Source organism: Urocitellus parryii, chromosome 6, assembly GCF_045843805.1.
Source record: "Urocitellus parryii isolate mUroPar1 chromosome 6, mUroPar1.hap1, whole genome shotgun sequence".
Taxonomy (NCBI): Eukaryota; Metazoa; Chordata; class Mammalia; order Rodentia; family Sciuridae; genus Urocitellus; species Urocitellus parryii.
The window spans coordinates 120,679,776-120,705,845 of record NC_135536.1 but is presented as its reverse complement, the minus strand read 5'-3'; the positions used below and the strand labels follow the sequence as shown (position 1 = coordinate 120,705,845).

The 26,070-nt window shown below is 38.1% G+C and overlaps 2 protein-coding genes across 3 annotated transcripts in view; both read left to right on the top strand.

Moving 5' to 3' along the window:
- Nucleotides 1-7,792, top strand: part of Ireb2 (iron responsive element binding protein 2) — a 52,688-nt gene extending 44,896 nt beyond the window's left edge. Inside the window, exons 19-22 of the mRNA XM_077799685.1 lie at nt 1,159-1,306; nt 1,390-1,512; nt 3,822-4,007; nt 4,730-7,792. Coding sequence (XP_077655811.1) covers nt 1,159-1,306; nt 1,390-1,512; nt 3,822-4,007; nt 4,730-4,840 — 568 coding nt within the window. The 3' untranslated portion in view covers nt 4,841-7,792. The remainder of the gene's footprint in view (nt 1-1,158; nt 1,307-1,389; nt 1,513-3,821; nt 4,008-4,729) is intronic.
- Nucleotides 7,793-12,498: 4,706 nt separating this feature from the next.
- Nucleotides 12,499-26,070, top strand: part of Hykk (hydroxylysine kinase) — a 28,358-nt gene continuing 14,786 nt past the window's right edge. For both annotated transcript variants that reach the window (XM_026400583.2, XM_026400581.2), the window contains exons 1-3: nt 12,499-12,653; nt 16,968-17,318; nt 18,671-18,810. In XM_026400583.2, the coding sequence (XP_026256368.2) occupies nt 16,973-17,318; nt 18,671-18,810 (486 nt within the window). In that variant the 5' untranslated portion in view covers nt 12,499-12,653; nt 16,968-16,972. The remainder of the gene's footprint in view (nt 12,654-16,967; nt 17,319-18,670; nt 18,811-26,070) is intronic.

Below are 26,070 nucleotides of genomic sequence, written 5' to 3'. Positions count from 1 at the left end.
CCTCCTACCTCAACCTCCCTAGTTGCTGGGATTACAGGCATGCACAAGTGTTCTCTGCTAATAGGGAGTTTGACTTTATAAATGTTTTCAGCTAAAAAATGAAGAAGGAATGATTGAATTTAGTATCATTGTGTTTTCTAGTCAATCTATACAATGATGATCAGTCACTGATAACATTCCAGGAAAAGACAACAATTGGATATAGTGTGCCTCCCAACCAAAGTACATATAACCTATGAAGCATTGTTTCCAAAAATTAAAAAACCTAAATCTTATTGAGTCACTGGATCTGATGACATCTGGTTTACAAGAAATAAGAGGACAGAAAAACATGTTATATGATACCATTGGGTTACAGTCAACATAGTCTAGATACAGAAAACTATATAGCAAATGATCTAGTTTCTTTAGATAAAATACAAGGAAGGAGTTGGCAGGGAGGGAACATATAAATTATAACAGACTTGAAATCAACTGAATACGTTTGTAAACTGTACTTACATGCTGATTTGAACAAACCAACTTAAAATAGTATGGAGGGCTGGGTTGTGGCTCAGTGGTAAAGCACTTGCCTCACGTGCATAAGAGCCTGGGTTGATTCCCAGTGCTGTTTTTTAAAAAAAAGTTGGGGAAAAATCAAGGACATTTGACTATTGTCTGGCTATCTGATATTTTTAAAAATTATTTTGAGTTTGTTTTTTTTTTTTAATGAGGCTTAAGGATGGCATTTTTTTTTAAGTGTAGATGGACGTAACTTCTTTCTCTTTTTTTCCTCTCTCTCTCTCTCTCTCTCTCTCTCTCTCTCTCTCTCTCTCTCTTTCTCTCTTTCTTTCTCAACCCCAGCCCCAAGGATAGCATATTTTAAAAGAAGCCATATGTTTTTTAGAGAAACATTGGAACATACAGTTAGAATATAATAGAGTTTTGCTAAAAATTAATTTACTAGGTGTGATTATAGAGGAAAAAGGAATCTATGAATTGTTTATTATAGGTTGGTGTTAGGCTCATAGATATCTCACTGTTCTGTTTTCTCTATTTTTGTAGTTGCTTGAGTTTTTCCACAATTAAAAATTTTTTTTTTGAATTAAGTTTCACATTTCAGTAATGCTTGGTTATTTTCCATTGGAGTAAAAACTGACTTTTATAATCTTTTTGTAGCCTTACCCCTCGTGAATTCAATTCTTACGGAGCCCGAAGAGGTAATGATGCTGTGATGACAAGAGGCACTTTTGCAAATATCAAGCTTTTTAATAAGTTTATTGGAAAACCAGCTCCCAAAACAGTTCATTTTCCATCGGGACAAACGGTAAGGATATATACAAAGTATTGAGGCAGTTGCTCACAAAATCAAAATTTGTATTAAAGAGTTTGTGTCTATTTAATCTACAGCTAGATGTATTTGAAGCTGCAGAGCTGTACCAGAAAGAAGGTATCCCACTGATTATTTTAGCAGGAAAGAAGTATGGTTCAGGAAATTCGAGAGACTGGGCTGCCAAAGGACCATATTTACTGGTACTGATTTTTAAAATTTATTTTCATAAGCTTAAAATAAATTTTAATATTCCCCTTTGTCAGTAACATCCGCCAGAGTTTATTTAGCTTATTTGGGTGACCTCATGTTGATGGGTTTCTTTTCAGTGATTTCAGATCATATTTTGTACTCATCTAGTTGTATTAAATACTTTGATTTTTATTAAACCTACATCCTATGTGAGAAAGTCAGTATGACAGAGGGAAAGGAGATCCTGTCTTAAACTATGGCCATATAATAATTATTTATACCTATTGATATTTGTACTTTCCTACTTTTCATTTAATTTTCACTGATTTGCTCTATCAAAGGTTAAGAGACTCAGAGGTAGTAGATCAAATTTCTCTCTCTCTCTCATCCTTGCATGAGAATACATGTATAAACCGTATTCTCTCTCTCTCACACACCAGTCCTCCCCCTCAAATATGAGATGATGGTGCCTGGCTATCTGCTTGGAAGACATTTTTATTTAGATGGCTTCTTTGTTGCAGGGCAAGTAAGCACTTTGCTGGAGATAATCATTATGTGACGTGTGCTTGCTGCCATTTCATATTTGAAAGTGCTTCTTTTTATAGCTGTAATTGTAAAACAGCTGGCCAAAGTGCAGTCTTCATAGCCTATTATTTATACTTCATTCTTTTTGAATCTTTAATCTCTTCCTTAAAATGTAAACACTCTAAGGAATTGTAGGAATAAACCAGATTATTTTATCTTTAAGTATTACAGGTGTAGGTTCCTTTTATTCTAAAAAAAAAATTTTTTTGTCTTATTTTTTATGTTGAAGGCTTCCCTGATGTAGTAGGTGATTCTGGCTCTCCAGTCAGATAGACATTTAAAAACTGGGTATGATCTGGATTTTGTCTATTAGTAGGTCTTACATTGGATGATAAACTAACTTTGTCATTCAGAAGCCTATATGTCATTATCTGTTTGAGGCCATTCAGTTTATTCAAGGAAAGAGACTTAATTCAGAATGCAGACATCAGCTTAATCTCCATCTGGCTTTCTCAGGCCAGCCTTCCCCTGTACTCACGTGTTCTTAGCAGGGATGAGTCCTCCCAAGGGGTGAAAATTGCTTCATAGGTGGTTAAAAACATTTTTAAAAAAATGCTGTTTTTATGTAAAGTACAGATAAACATAGTACATAAACAAATACACAGAATGTTTGCAGTATTAAGATTTTGAAAGGAATGGGGGAAAGATGGAGGAAGTTGTCATTAAGGGGGAAAATCTTAAGAGGCTCCTTAGACAATAATGGAAAAAAATTATAGAGCCTCCCTAATTCATTTTCTCCAAAGATTAAACATTTTACTTTTATCAGACTGGGGATTGAGCTAGGGATTGTACTGCTTTTTGTACCTCAATGTTCTGAAAGTTCCATATATCTCTAGTCTCAAGACTTCCTTGAGCCCTGTTTACAGACTGACTTTATTGAGATCACTCTCTAATTTCATCATGCTTCAGTATCAACACTATCTGATAAATCAGTTGCCTATTTCTGTTTTCTAAATATTTATAGAATTTTCTCATTCCCTTTGTTGCTATGAGTTTAGATCATTATTTAAATGGCATTTCCAGAGAGAATGTTAGTGAACATGTTAGATCCATCATGTTTAAACAGAAATCCTCCTTAGGAGTCTACATGATGTCAGAGTAGCCACCTGTCTTCTGTAAATAAAGGCAAAATATGAACTTTTCTTAAAAATTCTTATGTGAGTAACTCCCTGAGCTCTTCCTATATGGTAGGCTGTCAATGCTTAACCCTGAAGTGGCAGGGGTAGGCAGAACAACAGGGACCTTTTAAAAAAGGGAAATAGGGGGCAAGTACCAGCCATTGAACTCAGAGGCACTCAACTATTTATCCACATCCCCAGCCCTATTTCATACTTTATTAGAGACAAGAGTTGCTTAGTGGCTCGCTGAAGCTGGCTTTGAACTTGTGATCCTCTTGTCTCAGCCTCCCATGCAGCTGGATCACAGGCATGTGCCACTGTGCTTGGCTAACAGGGAACTGCTACAATTAACTTTGACCTTTTCCTTTTTTTTTTTTTTTTTTTTTGGTGCTGGGGATTAGAACCCAGGGCCTTATGCATGCAAGGCAAGCACTCTACCAACTGAGCTATATCCCCAGCCCAACAATTAACTTTGATACAACAACATTGACCTCAGTATAGGGTATTAGGTCAAAAGTATGTACAAAAAGTTCCAAGTAGATATTTTTATTTTAAAATGCTCAATAAATCACCTTTTAGAAATGATTGGAGGAAATAACAATGTACATTTGTTACAGGGTGTGAAAGCTGTTTTGGCTGAAAGTTATGAAAAAATACACAAAGATCATTTGATTGGAATTGGCATAGCTCCACTTCAGTTCCTTCCAGGAGAAAATGCAGATTCCTTGGGTCTCTCTGGCAGAGAAACATTTTCTTTAACATTTCCTGAAGAACTATCTCCTGGAATTACATTAAACATAAAGGTATTTCTAAAATTTTCAAATATATTATTGCACCGTATACTCAAGTAAATGGTTGTAAATTGAATATGGAAAGAGTTATAAATAGCGTACTGTCAGTTAGTGTACATAAGTCCTAGTTTAAGATGACTGTTTCCTACATTCTTAAAATGGGTAAATACAGTTTATGGTCTCTGGAGAAAAGTAGAAAGGAACTGAGTGCTTAGTTTAGATAAAAGACATGGAGGGAAATCTTGACTTCCAGTTACATGTGCCAACTTCTTCCTATTTTTTCAGCTTTCTCTCTTGATCTAACTTTAACCCAAAATGCAGAAGTTCGGGTTAGAATGGAATTTTACCTCTAAAGGGGAAAAGGCAGAGTAGTAGACATTACATGCAATGAATAACTTGGTGTAAAATGAATATTGATAATGAGTAGGAATTTTCACAAGTTAAAACCTAAATCATTTGATTTAGTGTTCTCGGTAGTGTGATACTTGTCATTTAGAATTAGTAATGAAAATACCTGTTTTTCTACTTGACTGTGAAGCCTGTAGTCAGATAGTCAGGTGTTTTTCAAGCAACAAAAGGATTTTAGGCAGTCTGAATTTATGAAATTAGAACCAGGACAGTCAGACAAAATGTACCACGTAGTCATTGAACCTGAAGACAAATGATCTTAACTACTACTAAGTAACACTTTGAAGATTTTACCACTCACATTAGATGTTTTTCTTTGTTTAAAGACAAGTACTGGAAAAGTATTCAGCGTGATGGCTTCCTTTGAAAATGACGTGGAAATAACATTGTACAAACATGGAGGATTATTAAACTTTGTGGCACGAAAATTCTCATAGTATCTACTCACCGTGGATGTCTTTGATAACTGGTAACTGCAAACCTTTTGTGCTGGACCCAGGAATCCTTGCCATGGAGCTGCAGATAGTCCCAGTATACTCACTTATTTCATCCATGGATGTAAATGATTATGAATCAACGTAGTGACTGAAATGAAATCTTCTTGATTTTAAATAATATACGAATGGTGCTATTAACATTGCTAAAATCAATGTGTGGAGTGTGTTGTGGAAGAGATCTGTAAGTATGGGTTTGGGGGGTGCGAATATTTTATCTCAGACCATTTTGTAAATAAAGGCAGAATTTAAACTTGTGTTAAAAGATTCTTATATGAGTAATTTCCTGAAGTTGTTTGTTTAGTTTTGCACCTATAAAACTGTACTACTGTTTGTTGGTTTAAGAGTAGCAGATTGAAATGAGAGAAACCAAAGTAGACTCTAAAATAGTGGATATTGGAAATCTGATTTATTAATGGACTTTTTAAGTGTAGTAATTCCTTTTCAGAATTGAGCTGGACACAATTGGCATTCCTACTTTGTAATATAAGCCAGGTTTATCCTTTGTCTCAGTCTAACAACAAGGAATAGAATCCACCCCACATGAAATCATTCTATCCAGCCAAAGTTTTCTCCACATCTGAAGATGGACCACTGCAGAATATAAATGATTATGTGGCACACTGTATTTACAGTGAAAATATGAATTACCTTGATGCAGCCCTTAATTTTTCAGTAATTTGCCACTGTGCCCCTCCAGCAAGCTTCAGATGACATTACATTAATTGGATGAGATCATTTTTGCTCATCTTATGTGATACTCTTACTTCTGTTACCTACTGTAGATATCACCAACTGACATTCCACATTCATTTTATGGATGCTAAAGAGAACTTGAATCATTAAACTCTAGCTTGATTTCCTCTAGACTTTTAAATTATCCACCCTAAATTATATGGGTGCTCACCCCTAAGCATTTTTAAAATGTTAATACTTCTTAATTTTTTAAGTTGACTTTGTGTCATTTCAAATCATTATTTACTTGGGATGTATGATTCTATTAATTTTGTTATGGTTTGTTTGGTTTTAACCAAAGTGGACCATGATTAAGTTGTTGCTGTCTGAGTATTAAATATTCTCAGTATGCACGTTTACCATATCACATCAAATATTCTGTCAACAAGGTTATTTGGTAACTTTTTAAAAAAGGTTGGATAATTATTTTCAGAAAATCCTGCACCTTTTTTTAAATTAAGAAATTAAGCTTAGCAGCAAAAAGTTAATTGTAATGATTTTTTTTTCACATGAAGATCTTCATATGACCTAGTTAAGTTGCATTTCAGAATTAGCTTATGTTGCACAGAATAAAACATTACTGATTTTAAGCTATAATGCTCAAACGAGTAGGTGAAGACCACTGAGAACTTTGCACAGAATCAATCACACAGTCTTTTGAAAATATTTTGCAAATATATATTTAGTCAATAAGTTGAGCTAGATTTTGACAAAACAACTTCCCTTGTTTATTTAATTTTTTATAAACATTTTTCTTGGTATTTTCAAGTCATATTGTGTTCTTGATATATGCTATATATGTCAGTGCATGTGTTTTTGATTTACTGAAAAACATGAGTTAAGAATGGAGAATTTACAAGTTGAATGTTAAAATATCTGTTACATGCTTTGAACTAGTAATTCCAGATTGTGTGAGAGGGAAAACATAAATTTTTAAGGCATAGTCTATGGTCGATGGGAAGAGTTATGTACATCGACAACAGCTGATCCAAGAGTTGATGATAAAGCTAGCTGGCTATTAATTAAAACATTGGCATATCCAGTCTACCTAGTCCAATAATGATACAAGCATATCTTGTATTTCAGGAACAAGATCAAGTTTAACTCTTGCTTATGTACAATGAACCATAGGGCTTGATAAGCATGGTTTTAAGTGGGGGCGGAGTCAGAAATACTAGCGTGGATATGATTCTGCCATTAGCCAAATGCTGCAAAAATGTGGCATCTATTGGTTTTTATTATTTTATGTACCTCTTTTGTTGACTATATAAGTAATTTCATGTTACCAAAAAAATATTGTGTAAAAGAAGTGTAATAGGCGTACAAGAAAGCAAATCAGTATTGTAAACTTAAGTATAATTTCAAAAGTTATTAACCAACAGCAGCATTTTTTTTTTAATCTTTAAAAACTTTATGCTACATACTATCGCCATTTTCATACCTTTGGGTTTTGCTAGTCCTATTAAATGAGTGAAAGTGTCATCCAGCCACTGAATTGCCATTGTTATTTATACTTAAAAAGTTCCCAGGGTGACAGTTGTTGTTATATCCTGTTTTATCTTCATGCTAACACTTGAATGAGAGGTAGCAGAAACCCTTTCACCAGGTTACTTGGATTTTCACTGGTAATTGTACTAAACGCTATAAAGCTAAGAGCTAAATTGGAGTCATGGGTAACATTGTGTGCATTTTGTCTTCACAGTGATGAGTGACAGGATGAGGAGAAATTATTTGACTGCCATTTTTCTATGGTTGAATTAAAGGACACCTTTTTTTTTTTTTTCTTTAGGTTTAGGAAAAGATACTAGGATACTGTATGTTGTTGGCCTTATCTTAGTTTGATTTGGAGTATAAAAAGTGGGGGGGGGAAGGGGATGGACTTTGGCTTTCTTAGTGTTTTTTTGTTTTGATTTTTTTCCCCCTAACGGGTGACAGTGCTGATGTTTCTATCAATTTTACACACAATATGTGGCTATGGAACCATATATCTCATGTATCTATAAATCATTGTCTATTATTTAAAAGCCAACAAAACAGTATAACAGTTTTAAGTTCAATAATGTTAAGTATTGTATAGAAATATATCGGAGGCAAAGTTCAGTTGATGACAATTGTGTATATGTTACTGATGCTGTAAATTATTTTTAATAAAGAAAATTGTATTATCACATTTGACTCATTATAAAGTAATTTGTAGTAATTGAAAATAAAACACTATGCCTAAAAAAAAAAAAAAAAAAAGACATGCTAGGCATGATCGTGCATGTGTATATCTCAGTTACTCCAGAGGCTGAGGCAGAAGGATCACAAATTTGAGGTCAGCCTCAACAACTTGAGACCCTGCCTCAGAATTTTTAAACAATTTTTTAAAAGGCATGGGGATGTAGATCAGTAGTAGAACACCCTTGAGTTCAATCTCCAGTATCCAAAAAGAAAAGAAAAAGAAATTTGTTGCAATCTAAAAATTTCTCTTCAAATATGTTATCTAAATGTTGAGACAGCTATTCCCAACACAACTGCCAGATGTAAACCACAGTCATTCTCATGAGTCCTTATCTCTAGTTGTCCCTTCCACTCTAGGGCAAATATGAATGAAAATCAAGGTAAACATTTGAAATAGGGGTAGGCTAATCTTAAGTTGAATTTGATTCCAGGAGTGTTCTAACAGATACATAGATTTTTTTTTAATTAGTGTAGAGCTGAAAAGACTAATCTCGGGATCCTTTATACAAATAACATCTCTTAATTGGGCAGCCTTTTAACTGTCAAGAAGTGGAGACTGCCTACTGTGCTAGGCAATCCATGCTATTCTCTGAAGTTTTGATGGTTAAAAAAACGTTTAGTTGAAGTCTCCTTGTAGTTCATACCCACTGATTCTACTTCTCCCTGATGTGTCTGTGCATCTTTTGTACAACTAAAAATGAAATCTATATTTAGGTAGACTGAACCCTTAACAAATTGCATCTATATAATCTCCATACCATGGGTCTTTTATTATGGAGTTAATTTAACGTTCAGGACAAATTTGGAGGTCTCATGCTATGAATTATGTATTTTAGGAGAAACTAGGTTGGTTTTGTTTTGCCAAAACAGGATTTTTTGACCCAGGGCCTCAGTCATGCTAGGCAAGCAGCTCTACTATTGAACAATATACCCAGCTCAGAGAGAACCTTTTCTGGATGCAGGATAGAGGAATGGTATTTTGGGGCCCTGTTACTTTAAGACCAGCTAATGGTGCCACTTACTCCCTCTGCCACAAGTCAGCAGCTCAGAGCCAGAACTACATCTCGACCCTAAAATAATATTTTGTAAATATGGCCAGCTCCCCGCTGATCTAAAAGAATAGTCCTTTCTCACACTCTTACCAGCAACCTAAATGAGTGATTAAAGCTTATTTATCAAAATTTGGCATTCATAAACCAAAATGGTCAAATTCAAGTTTTCTAAGGATTCTAACAAATTTTCTAAGATGTTTGCAATACAAAGGCTACGGCCAGCCTGGGCGTATGCTGATAGTTTGAATATCCAGTCTTGGAAGGAGACTTACAGTATCATTAGTGTTGTATGTATTTGACTTAGTTTTCACTTGATATTAATTTTGCTTTTAAATTAATTTAGTTTTCATGCAGATTTATTGTTTTGATATGAGCTGTTTGGCTTAAGTTCTCCAAAATATTAGACCATAAAGCTTGTGTTTAGTCGAGTGTTGTGGCATATACCTGTAATCCCAGCAACTTGGGAGTCTGAGGAGATCACAAGTTTGAGGCCAGCCTCAGCAACTTAGCAAGGCCCTGTCTCAAAGTAAAAAGAGCTGGGAATGTAGCTTAGTGGTACAACACCCTTGGGTTCAGTCCCCAGCCTGCATTCAGCATATAGATATATGCCACAAAAGGAGATTTCCATCAACAGTAAGCTATGTAAATGACAATGGTCCTGTGAGATTGTATCACCTAGTGACTTAGCTATTTTAATTTGTGTAAGTACATTGGTGTTCACACAATGAACCTGCCTAAGGATGCATTTTTTTTTAGACGTCGCCATCAAATAAGCACCTCATTACCATATTTGAAAAATGAACCATCTATTGCAAAAGCAGGTGTAGATGTAATAGAAAAGTTGCTCTTATAATGTGAAATGTGTTGTTACTGAATTTTGTGTTTGCATGGTGAACATCTTGCAGTATATAATGGAAATGCAAAGCTACACAACTATTGTATAGAAATTGTTTTGTTTGGGTGCTGGGAATTGAACCAGAGAGACTCACATATGCTAAACATTCACTCTATCACTGAGCTATAGTCCCCATTATTTTATAATATAAAATTGTTTTGTAATATAAAATCATTTCTATAATCTTGCTACAAACTGTTTACTTCTTTTCATTACCCCCCCCCCGCCCCACATTTTTTTTCCTTCAATACTGAGAATTGAATCCAGGGGTGCTCTACCATTGAGCTATATCCTCAGCCCTTTTTACTTATTATTTTGGGTCTCACTAAGTTCCTTAGGCTGGCATCAATGTTGTGGTTCTCCTACCTCAGCCTCCTGTTATGAATGTGCACCACAGTGCCTGGCTTCCAAGTATTGATTACTGAACTCACTGAGAACCTCTACTTGAAGTGACCCTGTGGTTAGGGTAGAGGAAAAATGTTAACAAAATGTCTTAGATTGGTGGAACTTTTTAATCATGATACCCAATGCTGATATTATTGAGGCAAAACATGATTTTGCTGCATAAAAGCCTTGAGGGCTATGGTTTGGCTTAGTGATGGAGTGCTTCCCTAGCATGTGTGAGGCCCTGGGTTCCATCCTCAGCACCACATAAAATTAAATAAATAAAGGTATTGTGCCCATGTATAACTAAAATAATATTTTTTAAAAGGCTTGAAAGTGTTCTCTTAGAATTCTCTTAGAATCCCATTGAAGCCTAACAGCTTTAAGACAATTAAAAATGCACAAAAGATTTATGTATGAGGATATTCTTTAAAATGAGAATGTTAACAAAGTGAAAAGGGCAAGTTACAAAGAACATATTTCTAAAGAAGGTCCAGAGAATGGAAATGGGCTCATACCAAAGAAAGCAATTGTAGATCTAGAAGTCCCGTCTCTCAGATTCTCAATTTCCCAATTAAATCCTCATTGCCATTCTTCGATCCCAAAAGGAGTACAGAAAGAAAACAGACCAATAGAAATAGCAAGAGAAGGTGGACAGAGTTCAGGTGCTCCAAGTGTTGAGCATGCAGAGTGGTCTAAGAGGGCCAATAGGATTTTTTTTTTAAGTTGTCAAATTTTTTTTATGTATATGTGGTGCTGAGGATCAAACCCAGTGCCTCAGACATGCTAGGCAGGTGCTCTACCACTTAGCTACAACCCCAGCTGGCCAATAGGATTTTTCTTAATATTTATTTTTTTCGTTTTAGGTGGACACTATATTTTATTTTTATGTGGTGCCGAGGATAGAACCCAGTGCCTCAACCATGCTAGGCGAGCACTCTACCACTGAGCCACAACCCCAGCCCCTAGGATTTTAATTCTGATAATCCGAAAAATTACTTTTTGACAATTGGAAGGAGTGGGACTCCCCCTGGGGCTGCAAAAAGCCTTGCTACTTGAAGATTAGAAGTGAAGCAGATAACGAACTATATCTAAAGGGAAAAGAGTCATCATTCAACAGTTGACAGAAGTCTGGGAAACATCCAAATCAATCAGGGTGGCTATAGGTAACCTGAGCACGCTAAATCCTGACACAAAGTGTGTGGGAGATAGGGTGAGAAGGGCGGGTACAAAACAAAATAGAGACCCACGTGCAAGCAAGGGTGGACAGACATCCAGAGCGCTTCCACTAGAAAGTTCTGACCTATTAGAGAAGTCCTGCTTGGCTGGAGAAAGACATCAAGCTATCAGAGCCTTATGCGCTTCGCAGTTAGGATTATCCCACTAACCTGTTATTCCATGAGTCTCAGGCAGCCTCCTGAAAATCTTGTAGTCTCTGCAGACTTTCACTGATTGCACTACATAAATAAGGATTCTGACCCAATTACCAGTTCTATTTCTCAATGTAAACGAGTCGTTCATCACATCCTGAGTTATTGTGATGCCAACCCCCTAGGAAGCTTATTAAGGAGGCTTTCCCTCTCCCTCACCATCTACTATACTGAGTTAAATGGCTTGGGAGGAGAGCAGAAAATTCTGTGCTGTGGCAAGAGCCGAAACTGGAAGTTGGATGACCAAAATCCTTTGAGGCTCTGTGCCCCTAGAGGCTTAGTGTGTCGGCTTATTCAATAAATAAGACCATTTGGTTCGAAAATTTCAGTATCCCGAGAAAGTCAGAGACCTAGTGGAATGCAGTCAGGCTCAACTCTGGACCTCCTGCAGTTCCTGAGGCCAGGATGGACTCGAATCTACCTCGGGCCTTGTTTTCCGAAGGTGGCCTCCAAGATACTTGCTTCCTGTGAGAACGGGAAGGGGTGTGAGTAAAATAAACGAGTACAGAGCTCTATCCAAACATTTGGAATGCTGACGGTTGAAGTTCACGCAGATACTCCACCGACAAGGCGGAACTGAAAAGTGCACTCAAGGACCAAAAGCCTGGCAAATGGCTGACACACTGGCGGGTGGAACCTCAGGGGGCCAATCAGAAACAAGGCTCCAATTACGTAATAAGATAGACAGATTCTGATTGGGGTACTCACCAAGAGAAGGCGAGGCAGATTTCAATGAGCCAATCAGAAGGCAGATATCTGAATTTCTGCTCGCCCCTTCAGGGGCGGGGCCAAGCCAAGTCCTGGCGCGCCCATGCAACCTTTGCCTTCTAGTAGTCTGCACTGACTGCGCGGCGAGGGTTGGAGGGAGGAGCCAATCAAAAGTCGGGGCTTACAGGGCGTAGAAGAGGGGCGGGCCGAAACGCTGCAACTCGGACCTCACCTGGTCTTGCTGCAGCAGCTGGAGCACTGGGCTGCGGAGAGTGGGTCCACCTCTGGACGTCGAATCGTGGTAGTGAGCAGAGGTGGGGAAAGCAAAGGTGAGCCCCGGGTACTCCTGGAGAGGGTATCTCCGAGAACAGGCCGGCTCGCTGCCAGTCTGGGGCGGGGAGTCCTGTTCCTGGGACTCCTCCAGGACCCTGCTCCACCTCATACTCGCTACATGAGTGGTGGCAAGTCACCGTGCTCTGTGGCTGGACCTCTTGGGAACGCAGAGGCAGAGCTGATATCCCAGAACCAAAGCGTGGCACCTGAGAAGCCCGCGGGGCCATCCCTCTTGAGACCCGGGTGGTGATTCCAGCACTAGGAAGGTGCACGCTGGAAACCATTTCTAATGCTCCTGTGGACCTTGCTTATATATTAACGCTGTGAGCCTAACTTTTACTACCTCCTCCTCACCTAGTTTCCTGCCTCTTGGGTCAGCAGCCCCTCTGTATCCCGGTGAGCCACTGCTCTGTCTTATTAGCAGCGAGACCCCCCAGAGCACCCAGTAGCGCATTATTATTATCTTTGAAAAAATTAAAAGTCTATAGAATCCCTGCTTTACTGTTTCTTGATTCCCTTGAAGGTATACAGCCTGTGAGCCTGTGGAGTAAAGGCAACCCCTGATTCATTATTTAATATTAAATAAGGCACCCAGCTAGATGTTTGGGATACAGTCCATGCTCTCCAGTGATAGCAGGACACAGCAGAAAGGGTTGCAGAAGAAAGGTATTCATAAGACGTGTTAGAGTTCATTGGACTTTGTATCACTTTGGAAGGGAGGGAGAGAAAAGAATGAAGATTGACTTTTGTTTTTTGTGTGGTATACCTTGCACAAAGTAGAGAGATTAAGGTCCAGATTAAGGTCCAGGTTGTGGGTCAAAGATTGTGAGATTCTGGCACAAACCTTGGACTGGAAAACACTTGATTTTTCAGGAGCTAAGCAAAAGTATTGTTGGTAGGAAATAAAGACCAACAACTTATAGGATTGGAAACCCCTTCCTTCTTCTCCACACACAGGGCACATTTGGTTAAGACAGACAGTCCTGGTATTACATGCCTGTAATTCCAGCTACTTGGGCAGCTGAGGCAGGAGAACCAGAAGTTCAAGGCCAGCATCAGCAACTTAGCAAGACCCTGTCTCAAATAAAAAGAACTGGAGAAGCAGATTGGAATTGGTTCCATGATTTTGGAGTCTTTTGCATACAAGAAAAAGGGGAAATTTAATCTCAGGAAGAATTTTAGCAGCATAAGAATGTTAAAGCTAGAAAGGACCTTGAGAAAATTTGTGGCTAGTCCAAAGTTTCAAAGGTTAGGTAGCAGAGCTAGAGATAAAATATGACTTTTTTTTTTTTAAAGAGAGAGTGAGAGAGGAGAGAGAGTGAGAGAGGGAGAGAGAGAATTTTTTTTTTAATATTTATTTTTTAGTTCTCGGCGGACACAACATCTTTGTTGGTATGTGGTGCTGAGGCTCGAACCCGGGCCGCACGCATGCCAGGCGAGGGCGCTACCGCTTGAGCCACATCCCCAGCCCCAAAATATGACTTTTTAAAAATATTTTTTGGTTGTAGATGGACACACTATCTTTATTTTATTATGTGGTGCTGAGAATCCAACCTAGTGTCTCACACATGCTAGGCAAGTGTTCTATCACTGACCTAAAATATGACTTATTTTTTCAACTCAACAACTTTTTAGTATACAGACGGGCGTGGCGCTGGGTTCGATCCTCAGCACCACATACAAATAAAGATGTTGTGTCTGCTGAAAACTAAAAAATAAATATTTTTTAAAAAATTCTCTCTCTCTCTCTCTCTCTCTCTCTCTAAAAAAAAAAGAAAAGAAAAGAAAAGTAAGCACAGAAGTGATTGTCAAGAATGCAATAACAGGAAAAGAAAATCAACCAGTGCTACAGGGGGAATGCAGGTTTAGAGGTGGGAGGAATTTCTTTGCCGAAGGCCATTGCTGGGTGGTTAGCATTTGAGATTTATACCCATCTTATCGCTTCAATGTCAGGCTATAGTCTTGGTCCTGAGGTTAGGAGAGAGTTATGTACAAGAACCCTAGGACACATCCCTGAGTTTTATCTCCTTCCCCTCAGTAGAGTAAGCTGTGATAGAGCTGAAGTGATTAGACATTAATGGACATATGGTTTGTGTTGGGAAAACATAACGGCAGCAGCACCCCAGAGAAAAACCCCAACATGGCGCCTAACGACCCTCTTTCTCCTCTTTTTTCTTTCACTGGCACGAAACGTTCCCGTCAACGCCAATGTTCAAGTCCTGCGGGTGGGAAGCCTTAGCCCCAATAAGAATTAACTTTTTGGGCTCTGGAACTGACATATAGAAGAGCTTGCCAATAAACCGGTGACCCATTATCTACCTCAGACCTGCCACCTCTCCTTAGGTCTATATAAACCCACAGCCTTTTGTAATAAAGCGGAACCTCTCTGGTTATTTGTGTCATGTGGTATCTTCCATTGGTAGTGTGGTGCCGTTTCTTACAGTTTGATTTTGGGAGTTATCAGGAAGTCCTAAGATACACCCTTCCTTGTCCTAACGTATCTCTAACAAGGGCTAACCTTTTTTTTTTTTTTTTTTAAGGTAAAGCTTTCATTGACAGTTTACATTTACTTAAGCTTACATTAACTTGACAGAACTTACATTTATTTAAGCTTTAAGTGGAGGTTTGACAAATATATGCACTCATGTAATGAAAGCCTAGTCAAGATATAGGGCTGGGGGTGTAGTTCAGTGGTAGAACACTTGCCTACCATTGTGGGTTTGGTCCCCAGTGATGTTAAAAATAAAAAAAAAATAAAAATAAAAAGTAAGATATAGAGGGGCTGGGATTGTAGCTCAGCAGTAGAGCGCCCGCCTGGCACGTGTGAGGCACTGGGTTCTATCCTCAGCACCACATAAAAATAAATGAATAAAATAAAGGTATTGTGTCCAACTACAACTAAAAAATATTTTTTTAAGTAAGATATAGAACATTTTCTTCACAAAAAATTCCCTGTAGCCAGGCACGATGACACATGCCTGTATTCCTAGCTACTTAGGAGGCTGAAGCAGATGGATAGCAAGTTGGAGACCCAGCCTCAACAACTTAGTGAGACCCTGTCTCAAATAATAAAAAAGGCTGGGCATGTAGCTCAGTGGTACCCCTGGGTTCAATCCCCAGTACCACATATACATGCACACACAAACTACATCCTAAAATGCAACTCACCCCAAGATGTTATCAATCATTGGCAACTTAGTAGGAAGGAAAGATTGGAATTGAACTATTTTGGGAAAAAAGGAAGGTAAAATTGTAAGAACCTTAAATATTTTGTTCCTAAGGATTTTCAGAAGTCCTACACTACCCTTCACATATATCTGGATGCTCAGGAAAGATGCCAGGTATGTGTAGCTGAGGATGGAATTGCCAACACTGAGAAAATAGTCTTCCCCACCCTATCTCAAATCATATTAAAAAACTCAATTGAAATCCATCTTCTCAACAATATCTTCCTTAGATCATAGTAATTTCTCTTCCCTCTCAATTTTTCCGCCATACTTTTGACAGATACTCACTTCATAGATCATAAATTCAGACATAAATTTATTTTCTGTAATTGGCCTTAATTTTTATCTTAAGTCTTTATTCCTCTTGGCCATAGAAAACGTTTTCTTTACAATTTAATTTCAACCACTCAGTCATCTGGGTTTGTACTTGGTTAATTCAAGTTTTTTCCTCTGGCATTCTATTCTTTTGTTAATTAATGCCATCTAACTTATTCAGAATTGTGTTTACACTTTTTGTTTAGTAAATCTGTGACTCCATAAATAGATGTTACAAAGCCCCTTACTCTCATCTTTCAGAAGGCCTTACATAATGTACATTGGTCCCCATTTTTTTTTAATATTTGAAGTATGTGAAATAAGTCAGATGTTGACTCTTATAACAAACTGTGACTAGAAAAGATTGCTGTGCTTGAATTTAACTTTTAGCCCAAGACTGGTGGTAATGTAGTAAAGATTTCATGATCATTGGTCAACAGTCTGGAGAGTTGACTTCTTACTGAAATTGACTATGTAACTTGGGCAAGTCACCTAAATTTCTCCTGTAAAGTTGGTGAGAGGAGAGAGATTGAACTGGATGATATCAAGGGGCTTTCCTGTCTTATGTTCTGTCCTTATTCAGTTTAGAAGGTAAGTTTGAAAATAATTTATGGTACAAGGGTTTTAATCAACTGCCAAAACATCTACTTCTTGATGTCATGCACTGATATGATTTTTTAAAACTTTAATTAATAATCAAAAGAAGTAATCATCTAAATAAATATCCTTATGTTTATATCCCCTTTCTGGTTCTTGTTTTTACCCCAGACGTAATGTCAAGTGGAGATGATGAGCAATTACAGGCTCTTGCCAAACCAACTTTCACTGAGGTACAAGCCTCTGCAGTAGTTGAATCGGTATTTGGGTTAAAAGTTTCTAAGATCCAGCCACTTCCCAGTTATGATGACCAAAACTTTCACGTTCACATTTCAAAAATTAAAGATACTGCAGATTGCCCAATTGAATATGTTCTCAAAATAAGCAACACAGAAGCCAGCAAAAATCCAGACCTGATTGAAGTGCAGAATCACATCATCATGTTTCTGAAAGCAGCTGGATTTCCAACGGCCTCTGTGTGTCGCACTAAAGGAGACAACACAACCTCTCTTATGTCTATAGGTAAGAGATGACCAATTTGCCAGCATGTCCCTTCTCCAGGCCCATTACTGCATTTTGGCTACAGGTAGAAATACAGTATCAAAATCAGGATCATAATTCTAAGCATAGATGTGGTTATTTTTTCTAGTGGTTGGGGGAAGCTGCACAGTGGAAATTGGGTCTCCCAGTGGTAAGAGCTGGGATCTGGTATAGCATTTCTGCTTAGAAAGGCCCTGATGAATGATAACTACAGGGAAATCAGTAGAACATTTAAAAAATTGTATTCCACAAGATTTGTTTGTTTGTTTGTTTATTTGTTTCAGTGCTGGGGATCAAATTCAGGGCCTCAGGCATGCTAGGCAAGCCTTCTACCACTGAGTTACTCCCCTCATCCCAATTAAATATTTTTATTCATTAGACTAGCTGCATATTTTGGTGCTATGGTATAGTAGAAAAAACAGAAGATTAGAAATCAGCATGTTGCCAGTTATGTCTTTACTGTATATGTGACATGAGCAGATGACTTACATTCCCAAGGCTTCAAGTCCTCATCTGTGAGACATAGTCCCTTTCATCTCTCAATACTGAATGCGAAGAAGTATCTAATTCAACAAGCAGTACCTTGAAATCAATTTCTTGGAACTTTTTAAGGTTGGAAATCTTGACTATCTTTTTCTCTCTTGATTGTTCATTTATTCTTTCTTAATTTGCATTGCTCCAAACAACTGAGGACCAGTAGGGCCCCTGAGGATTAGAAGTTGTAGAATACATTACAAACAGCCTATACTGCAATTTGCCCCTGAAAAAGCCTTGTGATTCTGGAATAGTCATTTTTGGGGGGGTGGGGGGAGTACCAGGGATTGAACTCAGGGGCACCCTACCACTGAGCCACATTCCCAGCCCTATTTTGTATTTTATTTAGAGACAGGGTCTCACTGAGTTGCTAAGCACCTCGCTTTTGTTGAGGCTGGCTTTGAACTGGCAATCCTCCTACCTCAGCCTCCCAAGCAGCTGGGATTATAGGCTTGCACCACTGTGCCCAGGAGGAATATATTTGTTTATATTTCAGTTGTAAATTTATGAATGAGTGTGGTTTGGGGGCATGTGTTTACCAAACTAGGTAATTTCTGTTTACAGCTAAGACTAGCAGAGTTAGAGCTATGCTTGTTGGTATGTGAATGGCCAATTCCAGTGTTAAGATTTGTCTTTCTACCTGCTTACTTTAATCCACTCAGCTCTGCCTCAGAATGCTGTGTTCAGTTAGCACATTTTTTTATTATGCAGTTTTATTTCAGTAATAATTGCCAATGCAAACAACTTCTAATTAACTTTTTCAAAAAGAGTTGATAGGTTATATCATTCTATCCATCTAGATAGTGGCACTGAAATCAAAAGCTACTTGGTGAGGCTACTGACTTACCTCCCGGGAAAACCTATTGCTAAGATTCCTGTCAGCACCCAGCTGTTATATGAAATTGGAAGGCTAGCTGCCAAATTGGACAAGGCTCTGGAGGTAAGATTTGGGGTTTTATTTTGTTTGTAAAGGATTTCTGTTTGTTTATCTCACTTTCAAAATGAGCTCAGGATCAGATTCTCTTTATATATGGGGCTCCTGAGGTGTCTTATGTAGGGATCAGGGTCTTAGATGAATTAATCTTATGTGAGCAAGGATACCTCCTTCCACCCAGATTCTCGCTTTAATGACATATTGGCAAAATTATCTAAATTTTTAGGAAGTCATGATATTCTTTATACTGCTCACTGAAAATAGTCTATACTAACAAAATGAAGCCTGAACTTTTCATCTAACTAAGCTATAATCTGCTGGAGCTCTGTGTGAAGCAGTAGCTAAGTTGTAAATGGATTAGAATGACTTGTGTTGATAGTTTTGTCCTATAGAAACAATATGTTCGACAAATATTTTTCAGACCCAACCACAGAATGTCTTCATTTATTCAACAAACATTCACTAAGTTCTGGTTATACTGTAAAAAACCATCCCCGATCTTATTGACTTAAAACAATAATTATTTATTTCTCATGATTCTGTGGGTTGACCAGGCAGCTCTTCTCTGCTTAGTGTGATTGGGGGGTTACTCGTGTAGCTGGATTCCACTGGGAGCACAATTGGGGAGCTTTAGTTCTTCTCCATGTGTCCTCTTCTTGTCATATGATGTCTCATCCTTAAGGATGGCTGGAACATCCTTATGGCATGGCTACTGGCTTCTAAAAGAGAAAGTTCCAAGAGGGCATGCACCAATTTACACATGCTTATCAAGTCTCTGCTTCAGTCATGCTAGCTTATGTCCCATTGGCCCAAGCAGGTGACATGGCTAATACTAACATCAACTGGAGAAGCTATATAAGGGCATGAACCAAGAGACATAGTTCATAGGGGACCACTCGGGTAATAGTCTTCCACATATGGTATTATAATTACTTGTTTCATTTCTGTGCTTCCTGTACATATGCTTCATAAGAAGCAGTGAACTCCGGTGAACTTCCTAAGAAAAGTGTGTATGTTTTATTTATGTATCTTTTATCCATTGTGTCTAGCAGTGTCAAATACATACATAGCAGGAATTCAAGAAAAAAATAAAAAGAAAAGTAACATCTGAACTGGTGATGTGAATCAGTCAGGTAGAGAAAAGGAAGATGGACATGCCGGCAGAAGGAAAGAGTCCATGACAAATCATGGCATATGATGACACCACATCTCTTTTAACATTTCTTTTTCTTTCCTTTTTTTTTTTTTTTTTTTTTGGTATCAGGGATTGAACTGAGCCACATCCCAGCCCTTTATTGTATTTCATTTATTTATTTAGAGGCAAGGTCTCATTAAGTTGCTTAGCGCCTCACTAAATTTCTGAGGCTGACTTTGAACTTGCGATCCTCCTGCCTCAGACTCCACAGCTGCTGGGATTACAGGCCTGCACTACTAAATCCAGCCTAACATTTCTTATAGTGTAGGTCTGAGGTAATGAACTTCTTTAGTTAAATTATTTTTTATATGCGGTGCTAGGGATCAAATTTAGGTCATGAGCATGCGAGGCAAGTACTCTACCACTGAGCTAGACTCAGCCCCACTTATAATTTTGAAAGATATTTTTATTAGGTATACACTTTAAGGTTGAGGATCTTTTTGTATTCTGTTTTTTTTTTTTTTTTTTTTGAGGGGGGAGCAATTACCAGGGATTGAACCAAGAGGCACTTAACCACTGAGCTGCATCCCCAGCACTTTTTATTTTTTTATTTTGAGACAGGGTTTTGCCAGGTTGCTTAGGACCTCATTAAGTTGCTGAGACTGGCTTTGAGCTTGTGATTCTCCTGCCTCCTTGTGATCCTCTCAAGCTGCTGACATTATAGGTGTGCGCCACCATGCCCATCTTTCTTTCAGTATTTTAAAGACATTGCTCTACTTTTTTCTTACTTGCATTATTTTCAACAAGAAATTTGCTGTCAGATTGTTCCTCTGAACATCATGTGTCTCGTGTGTTTGTGTGTGTATGTGTGTGACTGCTTTTAAAACTTTTTTTTTTAATTTATTTTTTAGTTTTAGGTAGACACAATATCTTTATTTTTTATTTTCATGTGGTGTTGAGGATCAAACCCAGTGCCTCGCGCATGCCAGATGGACGTGCTACCACTTGAGCCACATCCCCAGCCCTGCTTTTAAAATTTTATCTTTAGTTTTGAGCATTTGGTTAGGATTAGATTTTGTGTAGCTTTCTTTGTGTTTCTTATGCTTGATGTTCACTGACCAACCTTGAGTAGATTCAGTAAGTTGTTTGAAAGCAGTTTGATCTTCTTGAGTCTTGCTTATAATACCTTATAGGTGGGACCAGGGTTGGGTTTATTCTAGGAATGGTTATTCCCCACTGCTAATGCAAGACCTTTTTCAGTCCTCTACCTTGTCCTTTGGACTGTGATATTTTCTTTTCCAGTTGGGAGGTTTCCAGCCCTGCGTGTATGTCAAGCCATATCCCTTCTATTTCTTTCAGGTGGTTCTTTCCCTGATCTTGAGCAGTTTCCTCATACTCATATGTGGATCATACACCAATTGCCAAATTCTCCAAGGAGACCTGCTACAGATCTCTGGAGTTCTCTCTCTGCGCTTTCTGATCTCTGGTAAACTGTCCTGCATTCTCTAGCCATCTTGTTCTTCCTGGACTCTGAGCTCTACCTCCTCAAACCAGTGAGCTCTCGGAACTCCACCTGGCTCTCACTTCTCTGCACCATGTCCTCTGTAGGAAAGGACAGGGTCAGACTCAGCTCATTTGTCTTTCATCTCTCAAGTATCCGAGTACTTCATTGCCTAATGTCAAATGACTTAAAAGCTAGTATTTCAGATATTTTGTTCAGGGTTTAGACTCAGTCCCTGTTACTCCTCTTGATGAGAAATCGAAGTCCATGTTATATAGTCTAAATAGTATTCTTTTATTCAATTATCTCAAAATAGAAATAACCTTTATTTCCTCTGGTTAAAAAAACCCTTTAGTGATTCATTGCTTAAAGAAAACAAATAAAAATACAAAGAAAACCCAAGTTACCAGCTGGGCACGGTGGCACACTCTTAAAATCCCAGCGGCATGGGAGGTTGAGGTAGGAGGATTACAAGTTCAAAGCCAGCCTCAGCAAAAGTGAAGCACTAAGCAAGTCAGTGAGACCTTGCCTCTAAATAAAATACAAAATATGGCTGGGGATGTGGCTCAGTGGTCAAGTGCCCCCGAGTTCAATATCTGGTACCCCCAACCCCCCAAAAATCAAGTTACCAGTAATCTCATCATACAGAGATATACTCAGGGGACCATTTATTCCATGATCTAGGAACACTTAGTCCACAATTTAGTAAATGTTTGTAAGCTGACAGACCTTTTTCTGTTGCACTCTGTTCATTTATTCAATGAAGCTTTACTGAGCCATGCATAGCTTTGGGTGGTAAACATATTAAGCATTTTAATTGAAGTAGTTTCGGTTAAATTTGAGTAAATCCATTTGTAAATATTCATTAAAATGTCCGTTTGAGGGGCTGGGAATGTGGCTCTGTGGTAGAGGACTTGCCTAGCATGCATAAGTCCCTGGGTTTAATCCTCAGCACCATCAAAAAAAAAAAAAAAAAAGTCCATTTGGGAATATTAGTATAATTTAGATATTAATATCCAGTTCTATTTGAATGTATTTTAGGAGATTTTCTGCATTTATTAATGGTATTTAGAAAAACCTTTGAAATGCTTATAATGCTCAGTAAATTCTGTTATCTTCAGATATTTGAGCTACTAAATGAACTATTTAAAATTAATATCTAAACAGATTTTTTTTCTTTTGTACCAGGGATTGAACCCAGGGGTGCTTAACCACTGGGCCCCATCCTCAGCCCTTTTTGTTTTTTATTTAGAGACTGGGTCTTGTTGAGTTGCTTAGGGCCTCGTTAAGTTGCTGAGGCTGGCTTTGAACTTGCAATCCTCCTGCCTCGGGCTCCTGAGCTAATAGGACTACAGGCATGTGCCACGCAGCCTGCCGGGTTTCTAATCATTTAAAATAAATAAATTTTATTGTGTATATTTATGTATACAACAAGTTGTAAGATACATATATGATAAAATGGTTACTGTCATAAAACAAATTAATGTATATGCCTCCTCACATAGTTATTCCTCCTGCCATGACAAGAACAGCTATAATCTACTCAGCAAAAATCCTAAATACAGTACAATGAACATGGAAGCATAGGTGTCCTTACAAGGTGGTGGTCTTATTTCCTTTGAGCATATACCCAGGAGAGGGATTGCTGGCTCATAGGGCAGTTCTGTTTTTAATTTCTTTAGCTTCCTCAATCTACATTCCTACCAGCAGTGTGTAAGGGCTCCCTTTTCTCCACAGCTTCCCAATACTTGTTTTCTCTTCTTTTTTTTTCTTCCCACAGTGTCAGAATTTATTAAATAACAGTGAAATCCATTGTCTTTGATAATAGCTATCCTAACAGGTGGAGGAAATGTTTCACAGTGGTTTGGTTTGCATTTCCCTGAGGATTAGTGATGGTGAGCACCTTTTCATGTACCTGTTGACCATTTTTATGTCATGTTTGAACAAATATCTATTTGAGTTCTTTGCGCATTTAAAAAAATTGGTTGTATGTTTTCTTGCTATGAGTTGTAGGAGTCTTTTATAAATCTTGAATATTAACCCCTTATCTGACACATGGTTTGCAAATATTTTTTTCCCAATCTGTAAGTTGCCTTTTCAGCTTGTTATCTTTTTCTTTCCTGTGTAAAAACTTTTTAATTTGATATAATCCCATATATTTATTTCTACTTTTGTAGTTTGAGTTTTGGGTATAATATCTAAGAAGTCATTGTCAAGGCTATTGTCAAGGAACTTTTCCCCTGTTTTCTTCCAGGAACTTTATGGGTTCAGCTCTGACATTTACATATATATTTTCATTTTTAATTGATTTCTGTATATGATATATGGGTCCAATTCCATTATTTTGCATGTGGATGTCTAATTTTCCCAGCACCATTTTTTGAAGAGACATCCTTTCCCTATTATATCTTTTTTGGTGTTGAAAATTAGTTAGCCATATATCCTTGGATTTATTTTTAGGTTTTTATTCTCTTCCACTGGTCTTTCTGCTTTTATGCCAGTGCTGTACTATTTTGATTATTGTAACTTTGTAATATAACTTTAAATGAGGAAGTGGGATGCCTTCAACTTTGATTTTTTTTTCTCCCAAAATTCCTTTGGCTACTTGAGTTTTTTTGTTGTTGTGGTGGTTCCATACAAGTTTTAGGATTGATTTTTCTACTTCTGTAAAGAATGTCATTGGTAGTTCAATAAGGATTACACCGACTCCTTTAGCATCGATCTTTTTACCCTGTTGGTGGGCTTCATTTATATGCCTTTGCTACTGAAGTTTCAACTTTCTCTGCTGAATCCTAAAATGTCTAATACAGTTTTCAGAAGCAGATAGCACCATATCATTGCTGACATGAGTTCTGCTGTGCAGTCAGCCACCTACTACACTGTTGTGCAACTTAAAAATTTTAAGTTGTCTTATAGGGAACAGGGAAACTTTAGAGGGAATGAAGGAAAGCATTCTTTGCTTGATATTGCAGTTCATTTTATGATACTTTATTCCCATTGCTCATCCCCTCACCAGCCTCTCCCCATGCATTTGCAGGTGGTAAATTCTCAGTTTTCCTATAAGTACTAGGAACTACAGTATCAGTGAAAAATAATACTGCACAGGTGCAGTGGTTCAGTCCTGTAGGTGTGGCAGAGGCTGTGACTACTCTGGTAGGGATATGGGTGAGCCATTGAAGCTTCTAGCAGCTGGTCAGACCCACAGGATCCAGAGTAGAAAGGAGCTCTACAGATTACAGGAATCAGAACTGAAGCATTTATAAGTCAAGGGACCAAATGGGAGCTGAGGTAAGGGGAGAGAGTGAGGAAACTAATGAAGGGAAGGAGATAGACTAATAGAATGCTGATTAAACTGTCAGGAATTCAGGTTGCTGTACAAGGAGCAAAGGAAAGACAGGCCAGCTCAGATGCAAAATTCATATTCAACAAACATTTATTGAGCACCTATATGTATTAGGTCTTTATTTCTTGTCTTAGTTCACAAATGACAGATATCTTGATTTTATTGTTAAGAAAACTGAGATTCAGGGCTGGGATTGTGGCTCAATGGTAGAGTGCTCGCCCAGCTCGAGCGGGATCCTGGTTCGATCCTCATCACCGCATAAAAATAAAGGCATTATATTGAGTCCATCTACACCTAAAAAAAATATTTAAAAAAAAGAAAGAAAACTGAGATTCAGGGCTGGGGATATGGCTCAAGCGGTAGCGCGCTCACCTGGCATGCGTGCGGCCCGGGTTCGATCCTCAGCACCACATACCAACAAAGATGTTGTGTCCGCCGAGAACTAAAAAAATAAATAAATATTAAAAATTCTCTCTCTCTCTCTCTCTCTCTCTCTCTCTCTCTCTCTCTCTCTCTCTTTCTCTCCTCGCTCACTCTCTCTTTAAAAAAAAAAAAAGAAAACTGAGATTCAATATCTAAGTGGTAGAGCCTGTTGAAACCAGTATCTGTCTGACTCAAGCCCGGTGTTCTTTGCACTACTTCATTTAATTTATTTTTTCATATGGTGTTGAGAATCGAACGTAGTGCCTCACACGTGCTACACAAGCAATGTAGCACTGAGCCACAACCCCAGCCCCTGCACTACTTTATAATATCAGAACTGAGAGGCTTCCTGTGGATGCCTGGGACAATAGTGCCACCACTGTAGAAGCTGACTCCAAGCCTTCTCTGAGTAAAGTGGTGCTCCACTGGAAACTCAAAAGTGTTATATTTTACTTTCTTTAAAAATAAAAGTAACAGCTAGGTGCAGTGGCACACAGGAGTGAGACCCTGTCTCTAAATAAAATACAAAATAGGGCTGGGAATGTGGCTCAGTGGTTGAGTGCCCCTGAGTCAATCCCTGATAACCAAAAAATAAAATAAATAAAAGTAATGTAGATGCATGGCAAAATATCAAATAGTACTGAATAACATAACATGAAAATTTATCCTCTCCCCCATCATCTCCATTCCTAATTATAATCCCACTCCTCAGATGAAACAACTCACTATAGTGTTTTCAGTGCTTACTCTGTAGAGTACTTTTGTGATGCGAAGTAGCATTTAACACACCAGATGGTAAGGAGATTTAAAACCATATCTTATGAGAAATATTGAAGGATCCAGATAGGTTTGATCTGTGAAAGA